Source organism: Bos grunniens, chromosome 27, assembly GCF_055505025.1.
Source record: "Bos grunniens cultivar Pamir isolate PY7600 chromosome 27, Bosgru_T2T1.0, whole genome shotgun sequence".
Lineage (NCBI taxonomy): Eukaryota > Metazoa > Chordata > Mammalia > Artiodactyla > Bovidae > Bos > Bos grunniens.
The window spans coordinates 17,545,101-17,570,605 of NC_141191.1; the positions used below are offsets into that span (position 1 = coordinate 17,545,101).

Genomic DNA, 25,505 nt, shown 5'->3' on the forward strand with positions numbered 1-25,505 from the left:
CTGTTTTAGTCACTATGTTGTGTCCTAATCTTTTGTGATCCCATGGACTGCAGCCCACCAGGTTCCTCTGTCCATGGAATTTCCCAGGCAAGAATACTGGAGTGGGTCACCATTTCCTTCTCCAGGGGATCTTCCCAACTCAGGGATCGAACCCAGGTCTCCTGCATTGGCAGGTGGATTCTGAGCCACCTGGGAAGCCCAATTTATGTGAATACTTAGATACAAATTAGGGAAAATATTCTTCCTATTACTTATAGAAATTCTAAAAAATATTTGGTTTATATTCATTTACAGTCACTTTTGATCCAGTTCAATAAGATATAATGAGTCTAATCAAGTCTCCTTTGCATTTTAATGGATAAAAGGAACTAACCACTATAACCACCTAGTATATAATACATGGTCAGTATATGAGTGTATAAATCAGTACATGATATGATAAAAGAAAGATTTACTAAAACTTCTGTGCAGTGCATTCAGTATGTTCTTCAGGCATGTAAAATTCAGAAACACCAATGAAAGTATAAAAACTGTGTAGTTGACAGACATCAAATGCACGGCTATTGGCATCTGCACTTCCCCAATAAAATTTGAGTTGATAGAGGAAATTGTTATTTGAAGCTTGGGTCAACTCTTTATCCCAGACTAAGCAATTCTTATTGGTGGGGTTTTGGGGACTAGAGATGTTGTGATTTTCAGTAGCAGGAGGGGAAATCAAGGTCCACAGGGTTTCCTTGTTTTTCCCTTTCTTTTCATGCTAAGACCAAATGAGACATTTTATGGTGGTGATATTCTAGCAGTATATTATAGTAGGGATTTCCCAGGATGTTTGTTTTTTGTTTGTTTTTTGATAGGTCTGGGATTAACTTCTGACTCTGCCAGTTGCTATCTTGGGCAAATTAATTAACCCTCTGGCCTCTGGCTTTTTCTTACTGGAGGGATGCTGTGAGGTCTCTCTGAGATCACACAGAACAGGCCCTCTGCAGGTGCTTGGTGATTCCAAAGCAAACAGAAGCTATCATCATAGTAATTTTTATTATCGTAAATTTCACGGGATGCTCTTCTGATTGAATTAGACCTAAATGGACTGTAAACAAATACAAATCTTTTATCAAGAATTGTCTGACTATGGGAAGACAGATACTGGTTCAACATTTTGAATTTGCAATTCGATATAAAGTAATCCTAATGTATGATTTGGTGGGGGAAAAAAAGAACTATATAGGCAGTGTCTGAACATGTTTAACCATTTGGTAGAGAAGTAAGTGTGAGCTAAGCTGTACCAAATTTGTGTATATAGAATATACTTTTTTCAGTGGTTTTTGGTGTCTATAGAATTCAGCTCTTATTCTCTAAATGACACCTATCTCTTCTGATAACAATTATGTTTTAAAAATCAAACAACATTCTCCTAATTGTTTTATATTAACAGTCTAGCCTCACTTACCGGGCGTCCAAACTCCAGTTCTGAAAAGAATTTATACCAGGGCTCATTTTCTAAATCTATGTCATCTGGATTTATGCGATCAGTCTGGAGCAGATGTGAAGGAAAAGGGAAGGAAAAGTCACACTGAGCTAAGTGAGGGCAACGCTGTGAGGCATGAAAAACACACACGTTCGCACATAAACATGCATCAACTTTCATCCAACAAATCTCAGCCAGAGAGAACAGAGGAGGTAAAGTAAAATGAGTCACTTTAGGATATGAAGGTTTAGCTTCGAGGGCGTCACTTAGGCCCTCGTTGTTTTCTCTGCCATCATTTCTGGTTTTCTCCTTAGCTGGACGCATAAACTATGACAGACTCTCTGTGACAGTGAGGTTGAGCACTGATAGCCCAGCAAGGTATTAAAACAGGCTCAACTCCGTCCCCAGGTAGCTCTTCTGGGCGAGTGCCTCCATCGCCCCTGCCCTCAGGGTGCCAGTGAGTGAGCCTGCCTTCTGCTCACAGCTGACTTGGGTGCAGGCACTTGGAGAGCCTCGGGGAGGGCAGCGGGGGGCGGGGGTGGGGTACGTGGGAAGAGATACAATGTCGGGGGAGGAGTGAGCAGTGCTGGGAGATTGTTAGCGGCCCTGGACATGAGGAACCCGGAAGTCTCAGTGGGAGAGAAAAGGGCAGCAAGGTGGGGGGTGACGGTGAGTAGCCAGCCTCTGATTATCTTCTCAGCTTCTGGGGAACAAGGGCTACACCTGAACTTCCCGACGGACGGCGTGAGTTAAAGAAGGAAGGAGCTCACCCGGATGGGGGAGAGAGCCGGGGCGCACGGGCTTGGTGCGGGGATACTGGTCCTGGGCGGAGGGGAGGGGCTACCAGTTACTTCTCCGCAGGGTGACATAGAAATAGGCTTCCGGCCAGGGTCCCTTGGAACAGGTGTCGGAGTGGTTGGGAGAGGGGGCTGCAAGAAAAAGGGGTGAAGGACAAACTGATTCATTAGATAGAGGTTCTTGGTGGGAGCCAACAGGACGCCAGCTAGCAGTGCGTCGTGCCCTGCCTTAAGTCAGGCAGAAGAAAACGTTCCAGGAAAGTAAATGCCCCAGGGGCCCCCAGATAATTTAGGACTGATCCAGAACACTGAAGACAGTGTGGAGAGCCTTCACAAAGCGAAGAAAGGTCACGTTTTATGATACCCCAAGTATCACCTACCTGTCCACCTTGAGCTAGAGACATGGATGTGGGTGGGGAGGGGTTTTTCATATGGTCAGTCAAGGGTTGGGGAAGAGAGAAAATCCAACCCTGGTTAACATTCTAGAGAAAAACTGAAAAAAAATTTTTTTTATAGTTGACTTTCACCTCTCCAGTGGTTTCTGAATGTCATATTTAAGGCACAAAAACTAGGACTGTTAAATATAAGCAGGTTCAGAAAATATATACAATTGCTTTGATAACAGAAAAAAAAAAAAAGAGCATTTACTTTACCCAGCAATATCCTTAATGCTTTTAAATAATACATGCCTGACCAGACTGATTCAGGCTGCTGATTTTACATTCAAAAGGGATGCTTAAAGTACTACGTGTGGGTTATGACTTTTATGAGAATTCACTGTTTAGCGGCTAAGTTGTGTCTGGCTCTTTTGTGACGCCATGGACCGTAATCGGCCAGGATCCTCTCTGTCTGTGGGATTTTCCAGGCAACAGTGCTGGAGTGGGTTGGCATTTCCTGCTCCATTACATGACACTAATTAAATGTGGAGCAGCTGGATGATAGTATTTTAAGTCGGGAGAAAAAAAAGCTCCTGTTTTCTAAAAGCCATTCACCTGGGCCAGGAGAGGACATAGTCCAAGAGGTCTGTGATGTGCTCATAGCCTCAAAGTGGATCGTTATAGTCTCTTCCAATCCCTAAAGCTCTCAAGGACCCACACTGAGTAACTGCACGTCAGCTCCAGAAGAAGTGCTCTACAATCTCTGAGGTACGCCATATTCGAACAGAAGCCAATGTTGGAGCCTCGCTTGTCCAAGTGTTTTGTTGGCCTGTTGCATTCCCAATAGTCTTGTTAATAACACACGGTCTGTACTTAATAATCAATTATATCCAAAGTCTTTTAACAGATGTGCTTTTTATTTCAGTATTTTCTGAGATTGTGATAGTAGTTACAGGCAGTGATAGAAAAAGTCTGAGACATCATAACAGAAGAGTGAAATGGCCTACAATACCCAAAATATGTGGTGAACAAAGTGATAAAGACCATGTAGTAACCTTGTAACACATTTACGATGGGGTGCTAAGTGAGTCAAAACACACTATGATACTAGTTATGGCCGTGTCACAAAGCTTGTGCCTGGACAAACACAGTGCTGAGACTTCTTTCTTTTCAAATATTGTTATCCTTTACTATTATAACATTATGGAAAACACTGTATGATTACTATGAAAAATGCTGCAGATATCTTGAGATGTATTCTCCTTTTAGTAAACATTATGTTTGGTTTACATTTCAGAAGTAATGAAATGGACAGAAAATATTCTGGTAACTAATTTACCATTTCCTTAATTGAAAAACCTGTTTCAATTTATTTCTGAGTCGGTAGTGCAAAAGTAGTCATTGAGATTTTGATTGTACTAAAATATTATTTTTCTCCAATTATCATTTAGATTATAGCTGCAGCATGTAGGCATGTTGTGGAATAGTTTGGCTGGAGCTGATTTTTAGGGTAAATGATATTAGAATTTTCCAGTAATTTTGTTCTGTGTGTAAGAGGCCCAGTACTGGTTCCAGAGGAGAATAATCTTTAACTTTTTCAAATCTCGCTGTTTCTCATGCTACACCTTTAATAATATTGTTAATTCTTGATTTTATAATCTCTGTTTTCATGTACGATACTTTATTTTTGTTAAGGGGAGACAGAAGCTTCTCTTAAGAGAAAACATTTGTTTAAAAAACGTTTTGAACAGTAGAGGGCAGCAAATTTACCAAACAAATAAGTATATTTTCCAGTGGTTACAACTTCACTCTGATTTCCACCTTAAAAGTATATATATACAGCAAACAAATATACTAGGTTCTGACTTATAGAAATCTATTTCAATGATAGACTAGGGAAAAGGGAGAATACTATCTACCATCCCGCATCCCACCTTAGAGCACCAACTTCCCATGACATAATTTTGTAGAATAAAACTTCAGTTTACTGTTTCAATGGGCACATGCTAATAGAAATTAGAAGAGAACCTCGCCCCCCTGTCCACCGCCCGCCGAACAATGATCATTAGCAGTTATCCCTAACTTTGGGACGTAATGAAAGGCACAGGCTTGAGCAGAGCCTGCCAGGTAAAGAAATGCTAAGTGGCAGAACTGGAATTTTCTCTTTGCTGAGGTTGACCTTTTGAATCAGGCAAGAATTAAATGTATTATGTAGCAACCTAGAGTCACCCTAAGGCACACAGGGGCCTCATGGAAGTCAGGGATACACATTCGGATGGTCAGCCCACAGACAGACAGACATACTCATGATCCCACAAAACAACACTTTCCATGAGTGAATCAAGTGTTTTCAATTGTTCAACACAAATGTTAACACTCAGAACTATTTAGGAAGCACAACCATGCTCATACAAGACAACAGAAGAGCCGCAATACTGCTGCACCTCTTTCTACCCTCCTTGGGTCTCGTCTCATTGTGAAAAACGCAGCACACCTGTGCTCACAGTGAACGCTGGGTCAACAGCGCATGAGGAAAGTGTGTAAGAAAACTGAAAACTATGCATCACATACAATTCTTATTTAAAGGTAACCTATTTTTCAAGGTTTGTTTTCTACAGTTGCATTGTGCTGCTTTTCAGATTATAAAAATTCTCCTGTTCTCAGTATTCTTATTGCAGGCATGGGGTTTCTATTTGCAGTTCTGAACAAAAAGAAATTGCCACTGTCATTTGGTTCTTTATAACTTAGGCTCATTAGATTTTTAAGCTTTAATGATATTGGCTACTATGTTTTATATTTACTGAGATTCCACAGTAAATGCTCTACACATTGTTAGGACAATTTTTTATGATTTAAACCAACAGATGAAACTCTCAACTTTTATAGCTTAAGCTTCTAGTGACAATCTTCACTGCTAAAGAAGTTTAACTTCACTGAGGATTTACGTTGCATTTCAACTCTGCACTGTATTTTCAGTGATTGTTTGCTCACTTTATCATGTGTGGGTTTAGTTATCGTAGAGAAAGATTACATCTCCACGTTATTTTCTATTTTCAAGCATAAAGGTGTTCTGCTGCTGCTGCTGCTAAGTCACTTCAGTCGTGTCCGACTCTGTGCGACCCCATAGACGGCAGCCCACCAGGCTCCGCCATCCCTGGGATTCTCCAGGCAAGAACACTGGAGTGGGTTGCCATTTCCTTCTCCAATACATGAAAGTGAAAAGTGACAGTGAAGTCGCTCAGTCGCGACTCCACGGACTGCAGCCTCCCAGGCTCCTCCGTCCATGGGATTTTCCAGGCAAGAGTACTGGAGTGGGAAAGGTGTTCTAAACCAGTGCTTAACTGAATTTAACGTGGTTCACCTGTAAATATATCCAAGCCAGAGAGGATGTAGAATTTTTATCAATATAATCCCAGGAGAGAGTTTATATAATTGTCTCGTGGAATAAACTGTGGTTCAAGTCAGTTTAAGATAAATTCTTGGTGACTGCAGAGTACTTTTCTAGATCAAACATTAGGGCCATTTAATCGTCATTCCTGAATTTATAGTCAGTTGAGAATGCAGGCACTTCCAAAAAACTGTATTCATTTTTACTTTCCTATTAAAGAATATGAATATACATTCCATTGATTTCTAAGGAAGAGGAGGATCCCTTTGGCCAGGGTCTGGGAGAGGACTTCTGTTCAGATAGCACTGTCTCCTCTCCCCACTTCATGTGCCAGGGAATCAGGAAACCACAGTTACTAACAGCAGTGTGTGGGACCCCTCGTGTGTGCTTTGATGGAGACCGGGGGTGCCTTTCGTCCCTAGAATCATACAGACTTCACAGATAAGCAACAGAACAAGGATTCCATCCCACCAACTTGACCACTAACTCCAAGGGTAAAACCTATCCCCATTCCCTTATTATTAATTCAATGTGTGTTCACTGAGCACCTACCCTGTGCCAGGCATTGCTCTAGGTGCTAGGGATTCAACTGGTGCACCAGATATGGTCTATGCCTTCAAGGAGCTTAAAGTCTAATGAGGGACACAGACAAGTGAGCAGGCTGTTATAATTCAGGGTGGTGAGGGGCAGTGCAGCGTGCTTTAGGAGGGCTCCTCACAGCAGGGGAAGCAGGCATCTGGTGTCTAGAAGTTAGGGTGGTGCCCTGGGCAAAGTGAGCCAGGCTGAGCAGGAGATATGGGACTTTCCACGGGAGGAAAGAGGTGGCAGAGAGAGCATTCCTGGCCAAGGGGCAGCTGGACAGAGGTTCAGGGAGGAGGCATGCAGAGCTCTCTGTAGAGCTGTAATGTGGTGAGACAGGAAGGGCAGGGAGATACTCGGGGCTGCAGAGGTCAGGGGGGCCAGACTACAAGGTTTTTTGTGTATTATGTTAAGGAACTTGGCTTTGCTCTAAGAACCCTTGAGAGCCAGGAGAAAGTTTTGAGCAAGAGGCTTTCTAGGGTTGTCATAGCTATGGTGTGGAGACGAGATTGGAGAATTAGGGAAATGAGTTAGTGGCTGACATTGTAATCCAGATGTGGACAGTGGTGGGCCAGATGGACAGAGAAGGGCAGTGGCGCTTCTTCCAGAAGGCAGGACTTTGAGATGGTTGGGGAGAGGGGAATCCAAGATGACAATTTGGGAAGACTGGGCAGATGATGGCGTCATCTTGGAACTCAAAAGAGAAGCAAAGAGTACCCTAGCTGTGGTGTATACTTTACAGAAATTAAAGATGAAAAGAGCAAAGGAATGCTCACAAACTGTCTTGGAGTAGACGTGAGAGTGCTAAACCTCACAGCTTACCTGCTGTCCATTTGCTGTCCCATCCCTCTTATTTAGCAAACCTGCTCCCTATCCTCTCTCTCGTGTGTCTAAGACAGTCTCAAATCTTATGTAAACTCTATCAAAATATCAAGACATAGCCAATCTCTGCAATCATGCCCTATGGCACCACTGCCCCCCCTTTTTTTTCCTGGTTTAGAGAGGCAATTGGAATGGATTCAGGGTTGATGAAAAGAAGAAGATACTAGACTAGCTGAGCCCTATAATAAAAAGCCTGGCCAAAATGATACAGATGACTGGCTGAGATCATCTTGCATAAGGCTGGCCCTCAGCAAAATTGTTTAGGAGGCATAAACATTTTGGTTCTTTCTGTTTCTTCATGAGATATCCATTCTCACTTTTGCCCAAGTTTCTAGGTTCCTTTCACTGCCCTTTTCCTGTGGCAGCAGAGAGCTATCAATATCCGAATCTTCAACCACACCTGCCCTCCAGATCTTTCCATTTCTTTTAGAACTAGTTCAGTATACTGGGTGTATTGGTTTTGTGTCTTAACTACAATACTCAGGGCCCAGGTTGCTGGTCAAATAAATCCAGGACACGAATTTATTATAAATGAACAAATTAACTTATACTATAAAATAGTTAATCAAATCATCTAATTAAGGTGATAATGACTACTAGCTAAATGTGTTTGCAGTTTAGCATTGTGCAGGTGATGAAATGCACCAGGTATGAGTCTGTGGGCTCAGCTTCCAGGTGCAGTGCTAACCAGCCACGGGAAGCTGGGCAAGGTTGCTTAACAAGTGTTCAGTCTCTCTACCTGTAAAATGGGAATTCCATACATTTACTTCATACAATTGTTGGGATCATTATATGGTAATAAGGCATGAATTACAAGGCCTGACATCTTAAGTAAGTGCTCAGTAAGGAGCTACAACTATTGCTACTGCTTTTGTCATTGCTGTTTTTAAACTTGGAGTCTTCAAGGCATTAACCCAAAGACATGACTAAAGGGACATTTCATTCACAATGACAGGGCCTGTGAATAAGCTATTGAGGGGGGCAAATTCATTCTGCGTGTCTCCGTTTTAACCACACTGGAGATGGTCTACTTCTTACAAATGTGGGTCTACTCTGCATATTGGTTAAACAGACTCCAGGTTCCTTGAGGTAAAGACTATGTCTTGCTCATTGCCATGTCCCCTGCACCTAATCCAATGTCTGGCACATAGGTGGTGCTTCATAAATTTTGTTGCATGAGTAAATACTAGAAATATCCTGATGGACAGCTTCCAAAATCAATCCTGTTTCCTGACACCAAAGCTGCAAAAGCATTCCGGGACAGTAACAATCCCCATCATCCTAAGGGTCTCAGACATTGTTAGAATGATCATTAATGTTTTGGTAACTACATTTAAATCTGAGGCTCATATTGCATGATGATTTTGATCTTTTCCATTTTATGCAATGGTGAATTCATGGTTCTCATCCTAAAAATGTCAAAGACCATGATATTAGTTCTCATCCTAAAAATTTCAAAGATCATGATATTATATCATATAACTTAGTGAATGAGTTATATGTTTGCAGTGGAACCTGCAATTCATTGGTGTTCATTTTTTTTTTTTTTCTTTCAGTTTTTCTGGTAAAGTCCTGTTACTCTAAAAGATACAAGTTAATTTGAAGAAAAGCAAAGAAGGTTTAGAAAAATATCCTGTATGAATTATGTGATTATAAGGTTCTGGAACATGTTTCTCAAGAATATAAGCATAAATACAGGGTTTGAAAACTAAATCAAGGACACTCATCTTGGGTGTGGTGCGCAACGGTTTCTAATCAAATTTCAGGGCTGACCTTATATATAATGATGTGGCTTCCTGGGTACTCTTAAAGACACTAACAAAGAAAACTCTCTATTTTCTGTTCACTGACACCTAACATTCTTTCAAGACAAGGACAAGAGTAAACTGCACAATTGTTTCTCTAGAAGCAGGTTTTGATAGAAATGACGCAGAGGAATTTCATAATTTCAAAGAGATCCTGAAGGCATTGGTCGAGGAGGGAAAGCAGAGGACTCAGAAAGGAGGATTAGGGGAATTAAGAGGGCCAAGGAAGAGCCTGTTTGTTAAACTGCAGTTTGAGGAGACATGCGGTTATTTTCAACTTTATAGATCTTTTCCTTTGCAGATAATTAAAACATATAATTGGAAAAAATGCTGCAAAGTTAAATATAATCTTGATCCATTAGATTGACAATCAGTCAGGAGACTTGAGGCTTGGTAACCTGAGAGAGATTTAATAAGAATCAATTAAAACAATTGTTATAAAAACGGGCATTTGGAAAATTTCCCTTGAAGTCAAAGAAATATTAAGAAACCAATAATGGAAACGAAGGGATGGAACTGCTTGATCCCTTTGTATCAGAGAGGTCCAAGAATGATTGTTCTCACTGGCAATGTAGATGGGCAATTTAGTGCAGCATTTGAGTGTTCTTTTACTTTAAAAAAAAATTAAATTCAGGATCATGATTAGGCATAGTTATAGTTCCATGCCAATGAGTCCTATATTTGGTGGGTAGGGACAGTATAATAGTGAGTGCATCTTTGATTCTGAGATAAGATGCACAAGTCATGATGTACAACAAGCATGATTTTTTAATAATGCCAACTAAATAAATTACCTTGGTGATAAAAATTGCTAAACAATATGAAGTTCAGGTTTATTTGGGAACCCAGGAAGCCTAGAGAACTGGCATTCTGTTTAATGACAAGTGCTTACTGGTCTCTCATGCTGCAGAATGGAGGACTTCCCAGGTTCATATTCAAAAATACTCCTCGGCTCAGAACGAAATTTCCTTGTGTCTACTTTTCTGTCTGGAGGATCCCAGTCATGCCTAGAAATCAACAACAAGTTACACATTAAAATCATTCTGTATGCTTAAAGCCATGGATAAAACCACTGAATATCTGTTTTCAAAGTTAATTATGATACAGACTTTTTAAAAGTGCCTCAGGATAAAATGTTATGCTGAAAAAAAAAAAGCACATGTATGTTCTGTTTTACATAAATGATTTAAAGAAAGCCATTTCTTTGTTTTCATGTTGTATGTTCCTCTGTTTTTTTTCCTACAAGGATGTGCCTCCTACTGGTTCAGTACGTTACACGAGGGGTCTGTGCAATAGATATGCAGACAGTGATGTGCTAGTGAACCCCGGGGTCACAAATAGCAGCTGTGTATGTTTGTGTTTAGAGTAAGTGGCGGCTACCCGCCATTAAGTCCTGTGAGTTTATCCCATCACTCTGTGACCTGGCGTCCTTGATCTGAAGTGACAGGGAGTAATGTACACGTCGTGTTTGATCTTGTTTATCTTGCAAATGGCATCGTAGTCTGTCTGCAAAAAGTGCAAAAGTTTCACTTGGGTTGCTGTCCGTAGGAGCAAATTGTGTGACAGGCTAGACCCTCCATGGTTTTACCCTTGAGAAACCAGAGCCTGGCATCTATTCTGTGCATAGGAGACCTTGGAGTCAGCTCTTTTTCCTGAACTAACATCCTTCAAGAGGCAGTCAAAGAGGGACTTCAAAAGTAAAACTCTTCTAGGTAGCTGAGGCTGAAGAAGGCTTCCTTTGGGAGGATCACTTTTGAGGAAGAAGAATTTTCTGCCTATAGATGGGGGCAGTTCTGGCCCATGGAACAGGATGAAATTCTGACTCTGTGCGAGGTTGGAGACACTCATATTCTGCAAGACAGGAGAGCTAGGGGAAAGCAGGTCCTGGTTTTCTAGTAAATTGATGAGCACTATTCGGCAGAGAAGAAAGCATTCTAGAAAATGTTAAGGGATTACCATGTTTCTTAAGGAAAGATTAATTTTTACTAGACATATAGGACAAATAATACATTTAAGTCTGAGTTAATCTTGGTTCTTTATGGTAGAGATACTGTTTTGTGTCTAGACTATTATTTCTCAAATTTAAGATATCATACCTGTAAACATATAATAATCATGAAGAGATGGCATTAAAGTTGAATCTCTTCACATATAATGTATGTCTTGTCTTTGTGCTGTCTTGTAACCTATTTGATCGTCAGTTACTCTTCATGGTACAGCAGGGTGTTGAATATAATTTCTGGAATGGGTCAGTTAGATGGATGCTTAATAACCACATTAATACTAAATAATCATTACATTTTTATTTATTATTGCTAGTATGGAATGAGCTGTGACTTTAGTCAGAGCCAAGTGTGAGTCTGGCTTGGACATACTAGCTGCATGAGTTGAGCAACTTACTTTGATTTTTGAAACTACAGTTTTTTTCCTCTCTAAAATAGGTTTAAAATAGAGCATGTCTCATTGGGTTGTGTTCAGAATTAAGTGATATTATACAGGAAAAGTACTTAGATGAGTGCTTGTAGTGAGGTCTCAATGAAGGTTACCTATAAGTAGGGCTATTAGTCATCATCCTAATAAAAATGGCACAATAAAAGTGTGTTTATAAATTTTTATTTTTGTTTAAATAGTTTCTATAAATTATTTCAGTGGGGAAATTAAAATTAGTGTGTAGAAATGAGTCATAGGTGGACACCTGTTAACTAATGCCTTACTTATGAATAACCTTTTCTGTACTTTTGGATATCAGAGGGGAAATTTTAAATCATTAATAGTCCTAACAGTTTGGGGAACCTGAAATTTAACTGCATAGTCTCTGACCTGCTATGCCAAAGGGAGTGGGTGTCCATTATTTCTGTTTGTCATATGCATTTATTGATCAAAGAGTGGAGATGGCGCTCAGTTACTTCAAGTCTAACTAAGGTGACTAGGATATTATGAGGCAAGTATTTGCTGCACTCTTGATAGAGGAGGTCACCATGGCACCTTTACTGATTAATAAGATGATATGTAGAAGGTTATACACAAACTATCTCGTAAGGTAAGCACCGATTCTTCTGCTGAATGCCGTGTGGAATTAGTTTTATCCTAAACTCACTGTTGGGCACTTTGAGGGGGAAAGCCTTACTTTTCTGTTGAAGACCGATCTCTTGCTCGAAATGGTGGAACCGGAGGAGGAATGGGCGGGGGAGGGACGGGGGACGAAGCATCCTTAAACGCATTGGTGCCGTTGTCGGAGTGGCTCTTGGAGAGCGGTCTGTAGGTCTGGGTCTTGGCAGCAGGATGTGACTGGGTACTGTAGGGCGAGTTGTATAGGCCTGTCGGGAAGCACAGCACGGCAGAACAAGAAAAGAACAGAGACAAGTAACGCTTTTAAAGTGCATTAAACTATTTGTAATAAATAAAAATTCTTCTATTTATTTACAAAATATCCCATGATTTTACCAAGATTATTATCGGTAAACATACTCATAATGCATGCATTGAATGATATGCTCTTGATTGATTAATACTATTAATCATTATTAATTCATTAATGTACTATAGGCACAAGCATTGGTTACAGTGAATCCTCATCAATTATTATGGAATTAGTAATAATTCAGACTGGTATTAGAAACAGACTTACAGATACTTAGCAAATTTGCTCCAGGATAATGTAAACTAATAACACGTTTCCAATTATCTTCTGTTACTTTAGAAGCTTTGATTTGTATATAGTAATTGACATGTTAATTACAATCATATAAAATATTGAGCAAGTTATCTACATGCTGTGCAAGGCATAAGGAAACTTAAACCCTCAATAAGCTCATAGTACATCTCTGGAAAAGAGACATGATTAGAATTATGATTGAAAATAATTGGTTACATATGATAAAGGCCACATGCGGAAACTTATATTAGGAATTAAGATTTTAGAAGATGGTTGATAGTTGGAGAAGATATAAAAAACCTAGGGCACTAGAGTGAGCCCTGAAGGATCGGTTTGGGCTGGTAGGGGAAGAGGTTGTGGAGATAGCAGAGGAAAAAAAGAGGCAGAAAGTGCAAAGCATAGAACAGCACCATACAAGGTTAGTAAAAGGGGAAGAGACTGACTAGAGTTGCTTTGTCTACGGATTAAATGGTAAAGCTCTCTAAAGGGCTCTGTGAGTTGATAGGTAACTGCTGTTCAATTTGTTAATTATTCATGGATGCAAACCTCAGTATGAAAAATAATTATAAAAATTCTGAATTTCCTGCCACCTCAGTCTTTTGAGCTATTACTAATTTCACTCCTCTGCTTCTCTTGGAAGCCCATGCACATTGGCTATGACAAATAAGATACAGTCTCTACACTTTGTTTTGCTTCAGTTCCACAGTGCTTTTTAAGAACAAAACAGACCCAAAATGGAGTCACTCATGCTAAGCCCCACGTCATGAAACCGAGACTTAACTTAGTTACAGTTTTGACTCTCCCAGAAACAGAATCTTAAACCAGTCCATCAGAAATTGCCTGGTCAGCATGAGTTAGACACTCTGCCTGACAGACCTCTACCCTCCCCTCAAGGAGAGTGACCTTCTAGCAACGTGCTGGCTTTTCTCCTTGGTATGACTTCTTGTTCCTGCTTCCCTCTGCCTATTTAAATTCTTTCCTTGTGTTCAGCTCCTAGGAGGTCCTTTCTGTCTGCTAGATTGAATGCCACCTGATTCATGAATTGTCATATAAAGTCAATAAGATCTTTGAAATTTTCTCATTTGGGTTTTGCATTTTAACAGGCTAAACCCAAGAGGGGAGTTGGGAGTACCTCTGACCAGGATATAAAAGTTGAGGGACTCTTAGGCGGTCGCCTGTTATCATCTAGAGGAGTGAGGGCTGAAAGCCAGATTCTTGCAGCTTGTTGAGCTTGTTCTGCTTGTATTTTTTTTTTTCTCTATTTGTCCTTGGACGCTAGTAGCAAAATCCTCAACAGTTAAAAAGGCCCAAGTGCTGGCCTTCAAGTGTCACAGAGAGGGCAACCTCATCTAGTTCAGGGGCCAGGCTGACCCAGGGGACACTGAGAGGAGGCCACAGCTGCCAAAGGGGACGTAGGCCCCCAAGCCTGCTATAAGAGGGGAATACAGACACTGTGCTCTAGTCCTGAGCCCGGAACTGGCAAGTAACTGGAGGCCCTGTGCAGGATCCCCCGATGTGGTATTTAGAAGACAGCTGTAATCAGAAACATTTTTTAGGGGCCCCTCATTCTAGCCTGCAGCCATTCCCAAGACACCAGCTCACAGAAACACTAGTGCAAACGCCCAGGATTGAAGCCGTTCCATCATGACCACTGGCAACTGAGTCAGAAGAGTGGTCTGGCAAACTGGGATTTTTAAAAAGCTTTCTATGAATGGTTGCATTTGGAGCAAAAGCATGGACAGGGTCACAAAATACTTTGCTTGACTTGTTTTATAGTGAAGTGTAATCTGAAAGATCTGACGCAATTGTAAGGATTCTTTACTGATAAAAGGAGACCTTTATCTTACTTTGTACCCCTATTACAGTAGGTTCTTCCCTGCTGTCCTTCATATTTTGGTTAAACATTCCTGAAGCTGAGAATAAACTGACAGTGGGGAAGAAGCAGATAAAATAGTATTAGTTCTCATTTGCATGAGAAAAGATCCACTTTTTTTGGTTACACATGCTGAGAAAAGAAAGAGAGAGACACATGCACAAAAGCATCTTCCTAATTGTAGAAACTGAAATCGTGCACTCAGAGTGGTTAAAAAAAAAGTGGGAAGTTCTTCCACGCATGGCAAGGCACAGTGTATTCATGGCAAGCAAGGAAACCAGCCTACCTGCATTATATGTATAAGGAGTATTATACATGTCTGTGTCATCATCTAGAAAATGAAACATAAATATTATGGTAATACAGATTTGGTCACCACATCCTATTGAGATGGCAGAACTTCAGGGAAACAACAGATCTGTTAGAAAGCTAACACGGTTTGCCTAGTTCATAATGCCAGTTTAAAATGTTCAAATATTACGTTTTGGTTTGTTTTGCTGGCCCTCTGCAAATTGACTTCTCTGGGCTGTAACAGCTTTGCTCTGCTGCCCACTTCACAGCATACGGACGTCAGTCCTTTCCCCCCCTTTCCACCTGTTCTGGATCATGAATTTCCTTTAGTAAGTGCTTTAAAGATCTCTTATCAACTTGGTGAGACCCAGCTATGGCCCACTCTCTTGACACAGGGTGGATCTGTGAGGACAGAGGAATCATGAGTCTGTTTAAGCAGACAATAGCCAGGCTTGTTTATACTGTGAACAGGGAAGGATGAATGGATAAGGCCAGAACCTCTGGTACTCCTTGAGGGTCATCTTCTAAGAGGCTTTCTGGCAGCTCAGGGGTGAAGAAGAAGCACAGGTGTCTGGGAATTGAGGGGTGATCTAAGAATAAGGGCTTCCCTGGTGGCTCAGATGGTAAGGAATCTGCTTGCAATGCAGGAGACCCCAGGTTTGATCCCTGGGTCGGGAAGATCCTCTGGAGAAGAAAATGGTAACCCACTCCAGCATTCTTGCCTGGAGAATTCCATAGACAGAGGAACATGGCAGGCTCCAGTCAATGGGGTCACAAAAAATTGGACAGGACTGTGTGACTAACACAACACTAAGAGTAAGGAGGAGTGTTGAAAAGAAGGGAGGGCCATGAAGTTTGCTAGAGTCTTGACATTTTGTGTGAAACAAAACTGCACAGAAGAGTACTTATTCTTCCACCCACAAAGACCTGATCAGAAAACAGAACTACATACCCGGCTTGTGTACCATGTGGATTTGCTTAAACATGGTCTTGTACCAGTCCTTCGGTCTGTCAACTGTCTGTAAAAGAAAATGTCCCAAAGTTACAAAACTGGTCACAAATAGACGTTGTTCTGCTTTCTATATTTTATCCTTTTTCATAGCAGATTCGGTTCTGTAATACAATTTTCTCTTTATTATTTCATGATGACAATATCACATTACTGACCAGGGGATTTTTGTAGAAACTAACACCTGTGGCTGGTGATTTGTTATGTAAGTAAATATTGAAACACTCAGGTCAATACTGTTTGGGTAACAAAAGATGTATTAATACATTTCTGGTCAATAAGCTGATATCACTAGACAGCATATTAAAAAGCAGAGACATTACTTTGCCAACAAAGGTCCGTCTAGTAGAGGCTATGGTTTTTCCTGTGGTCATGTATGGATGAGAGAGTTGGACTATAAAGAAAGCTGAGCGCAGAATTGATGCTTTTGAATTGTGGTGTTGGAGAAGGCTCTTGAGAGTCCCTTGGACTGCAAGGAGATCCAACCAGTCCATCCTAAAGGAGATCAGTCCTGGGTGTTCATTGGAAGGACTGATGTTGAAGCTGAAACTCCAATACTTGGGCCACCTCATGTGAAGAGCTGACTCACTGGAAAAGACCCTGATGCTGGGAAAGATTGAGTGCAGGAGAAAAGGGGACAACAGAGGATGAGATGGTTGGATGGCATCACTGACTCAGTGGACATGGGTTTGGGTGGACTCCGGGAGTTGGTGATGGACAGGGAGGCCTGGCGTGCTGCGGTTCATGGGGTCGCAAAGAGTCGGACACGACTGAGTGACTGAACTGAACCAACCCACAGTTTGTAAACATATTACCCCTTGTTTGAGTTTAGGATGAGCTGGAATATTATATGCTATGGTTTTTTTCCAGATCACAGTTGTGTCCAACCCTGGGTAGTTGATATTTCCACAAGCTTATTTATATAAAATTAGCTAAACTGAGCAAATTCTGAGAGACAGTGAAGGACAGGGAAGCCTGGTGTGCTGCAGTTCACAGGGTTACAAAGAGTTGGACCCAACTTAGTGACTGAACAACAACAAGTTGAATCAAAGCTATAGTTTTGTAATTATAGTTCATAGTTATAGTTTTTTGTTGCACTCCTTTTGGTGATAATTATCATTATCCATAAAAACTTGTTAGTATACTATTCAATACATTATTTTTAAAATTAACTGGGCAATATTTTGGATGCAAACTGTATTCTGATCATTGGCTTAGAATTAGAGAAATAAAAATTTGATATTTACTAGTGTAAGTTAATAAAATACTGAATATAGTAAATAATTTAGTGTCCTGGAGCAAGTCCAAAAATTTAGCTATTGCTTCAAAACTCCTTTAACATAATAATAAAATGTTGGCAGTATTTGCTGTGCTAAACTGCAAGTTCCTTAAAAGCAGAAGCTTCTTATCCACTCTGCTTTTGACATAATGTAAACAGTAGGCTACATTGGAAAGCTGAGATTAATGTCAGATCAACCTAGATTCAATTCTTGGTTCCTTTAATTACTGTTTAATATTTCCCAGCAATGTGAATTTGGGCGAGTGAGGTAACCTTTTAGAGCCTCAGTTTTCTCTAAGATGAAATAATTATATCCACATCATAGAATTGTTATGGAAAATGAAAGAGACAGTGTATGCAAAAAGATCTAAAACAGTGGCTAGAATATAAGAAATGTTCCATAAGCCATAATAGTAGAAAATCTCAAATATTTACAGAATAAAAGAATGGATGACCTAGGTTTTGGGATGGAAGTCTGCCTAATAGTATACCTGTAAATGGGTGCCTATGCCTTATAATCATAATCAAGATTTTGCTTGGCAAGCTGTTCACCTCAGCTCTTCCAGGGTTATTCCGGTAAGAAACATGACTGTTCTGTCTATAGTAACTAAATATACCATTTTTTTAGATGGTTCTCTTCATACAAAATATTCTGTTAGGACAGCCATAAAAGTAATCATGTGTTTGTTACACTGAGCTTTGGTGTACATTTTGTATCCTGATTTTTCTCTCCAGTGTGGACATTGTGTTTTTCTTCTGGAAACTGAGAGTTTGTCCTATATCTAAATTTCTTTTGCTAAGAATATCTGATTCTGATAATCACAACAAATAGAGTACCATCAAGGGCTACCTGACTTTGTTGGAAATCGCTTCTTCATTCATTTTAGCCTCTTTTTACAGTGGAAATATTGGGTGGACTTATACTCAAATGGTGGGAGCTGGTGGGGGAGGAAGTGACAAAGCAAAGTCTAGCTGTTATTTGCTTGTTTAAACAAAGTAGCTGAACTTGTATTTTTAAGGGACATTTAGTTTCATAAAAGATGGATTTCTTTTTTTTTTTATTAAGCTTTGATTCCTCTGTAGTCTTTAGCAATAAAAAATAAGAAGTAACACTGTGTAAACATGTTTCCCAGCCATACCTGAACACCACCGATGGCAATGGGGAAGCTGAATAAGTGAGTTATATCACTGTATATGGCAAGGTATCCTGACAGACGGGATTTTTTTTTTCCCTTCACTTGCTAGAGGGCACATATCAGGCAGGATCTTCGTTGTGCCATCTGCTAGCTTTATATGGTGAGCACTGAGATACCAGGAAATGCCCAAGTTGGTTGACAAAGAGGAATATGAACCTGGTAAATGGGAACACTTAACCTCTCCATCTCTTTCTCAAAGAAGTCCTCTAAGCATTTAAAGTTCCTTTTATATATGTCCTCATGTAGGTTGTTACAGCAAATGGTGAGATTAAGTAAACAGAAGTCTACTTGAATTTGAGAAAGTTTACTGTCTTATGTGTTCTTCAAAATGGTTTTGCATTGACAGTAGCTATTAGTAAATCACTCTTTGGTTGTTTTCTCTAACTTGGCTGAATAAACCTGAAAATTTATATTCCTCTAGTTTACAAAACATCAGAATTCTACATTGATTTATCAGGCAGAGATTTCCAAAAAGGGGAAAGACACGTATTTTCTACCCACCAGTGTTCATTGTTCTGTTCTGTTTTTGCCCCTTTCCAGCTTTGAAAAGGCTCTACTGGTGTTATATTTGAGGTAGAAGAAAAGAATCTTGTATTTCACTTAACTAGTTGGCCTTAATTACACAGTCTCGTGGGAGCTGGACCCCAGCGGGTTTTGTTGTTGTCGTTAAGGATGGCAGTAAAAGGCTGGCACAGACGTCCCAGGTCACATGAGAGAGGGCAGTCTGGGGAGCTGCTCCCCTTCCTGCAAATAGCTCAAAGGTGCGTTTGTTTAACTCTTGGCTTTCTAGAGTTTCTAGGTGACTTTACAAAATTCTGTGTCCTTGGTCTATGGAAATCGAGAGAGACAATGTGTATAAAGGAACCTAGCACAACACCTTGGAGAAGGCAATGGCAACCCACTCCAGTGTTCTTGCCTGGAGAATCCCAGGGGTGGGGGTGCCTGGTGGGGGGCCGTCTATGGGGTCGCACAGAGTCGGACACGACTGAAGCGACTTAGCAGCAGCAGCAGCAGCAGCATACCTAGAATATGTCTAAAATGAGCCTACAGTCTAAACTGTCTAACTGAGACCGTGAGACTATAAAATGGTACACTGACACAGCACTGCCTTTGGTGTGCACCCTGAGCAGAAAGCCCATGTGAAGTAATGTAAGTCAGATAATCATTGCTTTCTATGCGGATGAGAAGGGAAAACAGCCTTGGAGATTCTTGGCCTGCTGTGGCTCCGAGATGGCCTGACTCCACATTTATAAACACAGCTATACTTGGGGATGTGCTGTGCGGGGCTGACAAATAAGAAATGTGAATGAGTCTTCAGACCTGTACCTTTTTTGTAAACTTTGAAACGTCTACAGAGGAGCCTGGCTGTACATAAAAATGCTGGTTCCTTATAAGGAACTTCTGAGTTGCTTATATTTTATTTTCTGTTTTATAGAAGGGAAGCTTGCATTGAATGTCTAGTATATGCATTTGTTTATGCATATCTAAACATGCTTTCCATTTGGCAGTAGATAAAACACAATATAAGATTTTTAATATTTTTTGACTTTTCATTAACCATCTCTAACATCTCGGTTTTTTCCTTTTAAAATGTGAAAAGCAAGGCCTTGTTATTTAAGAAAATTATATCTAATGGATAAAAACAGTTCTAACTTTGCAGTGTACTGACTTAAAAACACACCTAGAGGTCTCAGATAAAATAAGAGAGTCTATATAACTGTGCAGAATCAGGAATCTCTAATTTGTGTAACTATTATGTTTCAAGGGTCAATTTAACAAAACCAGTGACACTGTACCAGTCTGACACTGTATCCCTACTCTATTAGGGGAAAAACATTCTAATTAAAGTATTTGGGAAACCTTAAAAAAGAAATATACAAGGAAGCGCCACCACCAGAAACATGCAGTCACTGTAAGATTAAAAGTGTTAGTCCGATCGCAAACTTTTCCTGTCACTTAAATATGACAACCATTGGTGCCAACATAGATTTTTTTAGGTCTTTATAATTAGCCACATTCAACATTCCCAGAATCTCATGAGTCTAAAGCCCTAGCAATGACTCTACAGACTTACCTTCTGGCTTCCCTTTCTAATACAGATGCTTGGAATAATCACTTTTTAACTCTTCTCTCAGATCGTGGGATCCATATAATAAATGCAAATTCAAGAAGAGAAGAACCTCACCCACCCTCACTCTCTCGTTCGTTTTGAGCAGATTCCAATTGCCCCAGATCTTTTTCTAATCTAATGCCCGTGTTTTCCTCTCTGCACTCTCGTCTTTGGCCCGGCAGGCAGGTTTGCATTCCAAACCAGGAGCCCTCCGCAACCTCCCAGCCAGGTATGCGGACCCGTGTATGCAGATGGCGCTGCGGTCCCTCCCCGGCCCCCAGTTTCACCTGCAGAGGTGCTGCGGCTCTCATCCTGGCGCCCGGTCTTCTTCCCCGCAGGCTAGCACAAACCTCCTCTCCAAGTGGACTGGCTCAGCAAGCAGCTGCCTGCCCGAGCTCGGCCTCTGCCGCTGCTGAACTTTGCCAGAAGGGGCTGCCCTGACGCACTGAGCAATGGTCTGGCAGAGTTTACAGACTGGAGGAAAAAAAAAAAAACCCAACCCAAACACTTCCACTGATCGCCCCGGAGAGCTCTCGGCAGGCACAGCCGACGAGGGACACTCAAATGTGATGTGTATTTTCCTCGGACAGCTTTTCCTTTCTCTGACATGAACTCCCTTCCCTCCAATCATCAGGCTTCTCAACTCCCAATCCAGGGCTCCCAATCTCCTGGCGGTAAGGCACATCCATCTCCAGACACAAATCACTGGCTTATTTGCTGTGCACGTGGGAATTCAGTGCAGCCAAAGAATTCACATTTAATTCTCCCTTCTCTCTTCTCTCTCTGTTGCCTTAACACTCCTTGGTAAAAGGTGAAGGCAAACAAAGCTTACTTCTATCATCTCACAGAATCACAATTTTCGTGCTTTTTAAATTGAAATAGAGAAACAGATTGGGCCATTATCTTCAATGGACAGTTCCTTTTCTCTGCTGCACACAGCATAATATTCATGAGAACTCAGATGGCACAGAGGGCAATCCTCATTATATAAGAGTGTAGGAATGCACAAAGCCACCGACAATCCATCCTTTGTGGAGATTTGCACAGCCCCGGAGCAAAGCGGGCACTGGCATTTCCTACCGTTCTGATTGCCGTGGGGATTCCAGATTCATCCACTGGCCCGATCCCTGGGTAGTGGGGTGCCTTGATGACTGTTACTCTCTTTTCCTCCTCGGAGGACCTGTACAGTGGTATCGAGCTGCCCACGCTGCCGTCCAGAGACTGAGCATGCTGGGGGTATGCCTCCGAGGAATCTGCAGAGAAGATGTGAAATATAGTTGATGCACAGGGAATCAGAGTAATGAAGCCTCATATTCATGCCTACTATAATACAGTATATTATAATTATCTGTAATTACATAGTTATATGTGATTAATTATGCATAAATATGTAATACTATGTGCTTCCCTGGTGGCTCAGACAGTAAAGAACCTGCCTGTAATGCAGGAGGCCCAGGTTTGATCTTTGGGTAGGGAAATCCCCTGGAGAAGAGAATGGCAACTCACTACATTATTCTTGCCTGGAAAATCCCATGGCTAGAGGAGGCTGGTGGGCTACAGTCCATGGGCTTGCAAAGAGTCAGGCATGACTGAGCCAATAACACACATGTAATACTACATTTATAAATAAATATAGAGTGTATTTGCATCAGTATATCTTCTAGCTCATTTATCTTAAATTTGAGTCACTCATTTTTAACATGTAGGTATATATTGAACCAGGCTCCTTTGTCCATGAGGATTCTTCAGGCAAGAATACCAGAGTGGGTTGCCATGCATTCCTCCAGGGGATCTTCCCAACTCAGGGATCGAACCCAGGTCTCCTGCTTTGCAGGCAGATTCTTTACCATCTGAGCCACCAGGGAAGCCCAAGAATTCTGGAATGGGTACCCTATCCCTTCTCCAGGGGATCGTCCTGACCCAGGAATAGAACTGAGGTCTCCTGCATTGCAGGCAGTTCTTTACCAGCTGAGCTACCAGGGAAGCTCCATATTATATCTATAAATAAATACAGAGTGTATTTCCATCACTATTTCTTTTAACTCCTTTATCTTAAATTTGAGCCACTCTTTGTTAACATGTAGGTATATACTGTTCGGACCTCTGAAAACAAGGTCTTCATCATTCAGTGACAGGGGTTAAGGGAAGAATAGTATTTGTTGAAAGACCATGTGGCAAAGAAATGTGGTAAAGAAATGATCATAAGCTATTAGTATTAATTTTTATCTAAGACTCTATGATGGCCAGAATAGCTTTGTTTTTACTTTAAAGAAGCAAAAACCATGACTTCTCACCCCTGGGATGTGAAAGTTGCCATAAGCATACAGTGTGGCTGAGATTTATCACATTCTTATTTTCAAGCCATCTTTGTTAACTTTTGGTGTACTTTTGTAAGAAACAAAGAGGACATAGGTGTACTATATATTCCATTTATAGTACATGGGTATTTATACGTTATTATCATTTATTTAGTACAATTGATGATATACTTTCTGTTTTTCTACAGTAAATTTCAAAATTTTGCTGACCAAGTATGACTCTCAGCCATGGTTTTGCAGGTCTGTTACTCATGTAACTTGGGTCTTTTTTTTTTTTTTTTTTTATGTGGATAAGGAAGTCTTTATGTCAGGGTAGCAGTCATTGATTACATATAAGTATAGATATAGATATAGCAGATCTAAAAAAATCTAAAAAGATGACTGTGTTTTGTAGCAGAACTTCATAAGATATTTTTAAAAATTGACTCATCATTATAAGGATAAATAAAGATAAGACCTCTTCAAACTAAAATCCATTATAACATTTATAACTTCTATACTCCGATTATGTTTTAGTTTGCAACAGAAAGGCTTTTTCAGTCCATTTCAATTCATGATGAAGGATAAATAAGGCTAAGAATAAAACTGCATTATGTGCTATTGTATATAAAAGTAATATCTTTCCCAAGCAACTCCAAATTAAGATGCAAAGTGATACTTGACTCTGATTTTGCATTTAATTATGGAAAGGATTTGAGTGGACACCACGATGCTAGTATTTCTATCAAATATTTTTTGAGCACTGAGTATGTGCAAAGTCCCAGTCTAAACGGTGTTCAGTTCAGTCACTCAGTCGTGTCCGACTCTTTGTGACCCCATGAATCTCAGCACTCCAGGCCTCCCTGTCCATCACCATCTCCCGGAGTTCACTCAAACTCACATCCATCGAGTCAGTGATGGAATCCAGCCATCTCATCCTCTGTCGTCCCCTTTTCCTCCTGCCCCCAATCCCTCCCAGCATCAGAGTCTTTTCCAATGAGTCAACTCTTCGCATGAAGTGGCCAAAGTACTGGAGTTTCAGCTTTAGCATCATTCCTTCCAAAGAACACCCAGGGCTGATCTCCTTCAGAATGGACTGGTTGGATCTCCTTGCAGTCCCAGGGACTCTCAAGAGTCTTCTCCAACACCACAGTTCAAAAGCATCAATTCTTCGGTGCTCAGCTTTCTTCACAGTCCAACTTTTGCATCCATACATGACCACAGGAAAAACCATAGCCTTGACTAGACAGACCTTTGTTGGTAAAGTAATGTCTCTGCTTTTGAATATGCTATCTAGGTTGGTCATAACTTTTCTTCCAAGGAGTAAGCACCTTTTAATTTCATGGCTGCAATCACCATCGGTGTTAACTCTGTCTTAATATGTGATTCCTAAGATTCTATGAACTAATAGCTTACATAATACAAGTTAGCCTTTTATTTTATTGTGCTCTTATATGGTCACTAACTCTCATTTTCAATCTTTTTGTCCTCAACTGTATAAAGTTCCTTTAGGGCAGAATAGTTCCTCTAGGCAGAATTTGTTCAATATTTATCTACAGAATTTTTTTCTGTGTAGTATAGTTTATATGTAAAATCGACCCATTGATATGTTCTAATATAAAAATCTGTCCATTATCAAGTATTTATATATTTTATTTGTTGGAGTGGGAGGGACAAAACTGTTTTCATTAAGAAAGATAAAGAGGAGAGTCTAATTTTGATAATAATTATTTGGGAAAATATTATGGCAAGAGTAATTTGTAGAATTTTACTATAGATATGTGTTCATGCATAGCTCCATAAAGAATCTAAATATAACAGACTCCTATTATAATACTACACCACAGATTGCTTATATAAGGGCAGTGTTTTGGCACAAAGACATTCTACTTTCTTATACTCTAAAAGGACATCATTATAAGATTCACAGATGATCCCAGGAGCAGCCTTAGAGAATGAGCAAGTATATTTAGACTTCTGCTTAATGAGTCTCATGGCTCCATGTAAGTCTTATAATTAGAGAGCTTTTGTTGGCCACAAAAGTTTGAGTTGCATAATCCATAGGCTGGGTGTTCCTGGGTAAATTAATACCCTCATTTTCTTTCAATACACAGTGTCAGGGGTGAGAAGATGCTGTCTACTGTCAATGAAGACATGGGAGTTAAAGCCCTGTCTAGTTCCTTTCTCTTTGCTGCTTGGTGGTGTCCAGAGGATTGGTCTCCTGCTTTTCTGAGAGGTAGGTTGAAGTCACATGGCCCTCTGCCGGGTTCCCTGTTTCCAGCTGTCCTGGAGGCTTTCCGGTTGCTAAGCATGAAACCTTTTTCAGCTTCAATTCAGATGATGGTTTGATTCGGTCAGTTTCCCAATGTTTGGGGTTTTTTCTTTACCCTTTTAAAAGCCAAGAAATACTTATTACATTATCTTCTAAGTTGTCCTAACATAGTTTGCTGCATAAAAATGTTTCTAGAATTACATAGCACAGCTTCTTTTCCAGGAGGCTCG

General features: G+C 40.5%; 1 protein-coding gene and 1 long non-coding RNA gene across 51 annotated transcripts in view; one reads left to right on the forward strand and one right to left on the reverse strand.

Moving 5' to 3' along the window:
* The window catches only part of SORBS2 (sorbin and SH3 domain containing 2), a 217,479-nt gene that overhangs the window by 57,057 nt on the left and 134,917 nt on the right, over positions 1-25,505 (reverse strand). For 16 of the 50 annotated variants that reach the window (XM_086380105.1, XM_086380106.1, XM_086380097.1 and 13 more), the window contains 7 exons: positions 21,787-21,959; positions 16,065-16,131; positions 15,108-15,152; positions 12,421-12,610; positions 10,186-10,300; positions 2,236-2,394; positions 1,448-1,531 (listed from right to left, as the gene is read on the reverse strand). In XM_086380105.1, coding sequence (XP_086236231.1) covers positions 1,448-1,531; positions 2,236-2,394; positions 10,186-10,300; positions 12,421-12,610; positions 15,108-15,152; positions 16,065-16,131; positions 21,787-21,959 — 833 coding nt within the window. Of the gene's footprint in view, positions 1-1,447; positions 1,532-2,235; positions 2,395-10,185; positions 10,301-12,420; positions 12,611-15,107; positions 15,153-16,064; positions 16,132-20,993; positions 21,311-21,786; positions 21,960-25,505 lie in introns of those variants that run through there. The other 34 variants (XM_086380099.1, XM_086380111.1, XM_086380098.1 and 31 more) reach the window with 8 other exon arrangements.
* LOC147343589 (uncharacterized) lies at positions 3,272-25,239 on the forward strand. Its single transcript, XR_015156152.1, has 3 exons — positions 3,272-3,407; positions 23,213-23,264; positions 25,118-25,239. It is a non-coding gene; the product is annotated as an uncharacterized LOC147343589 (long non-coding RNA).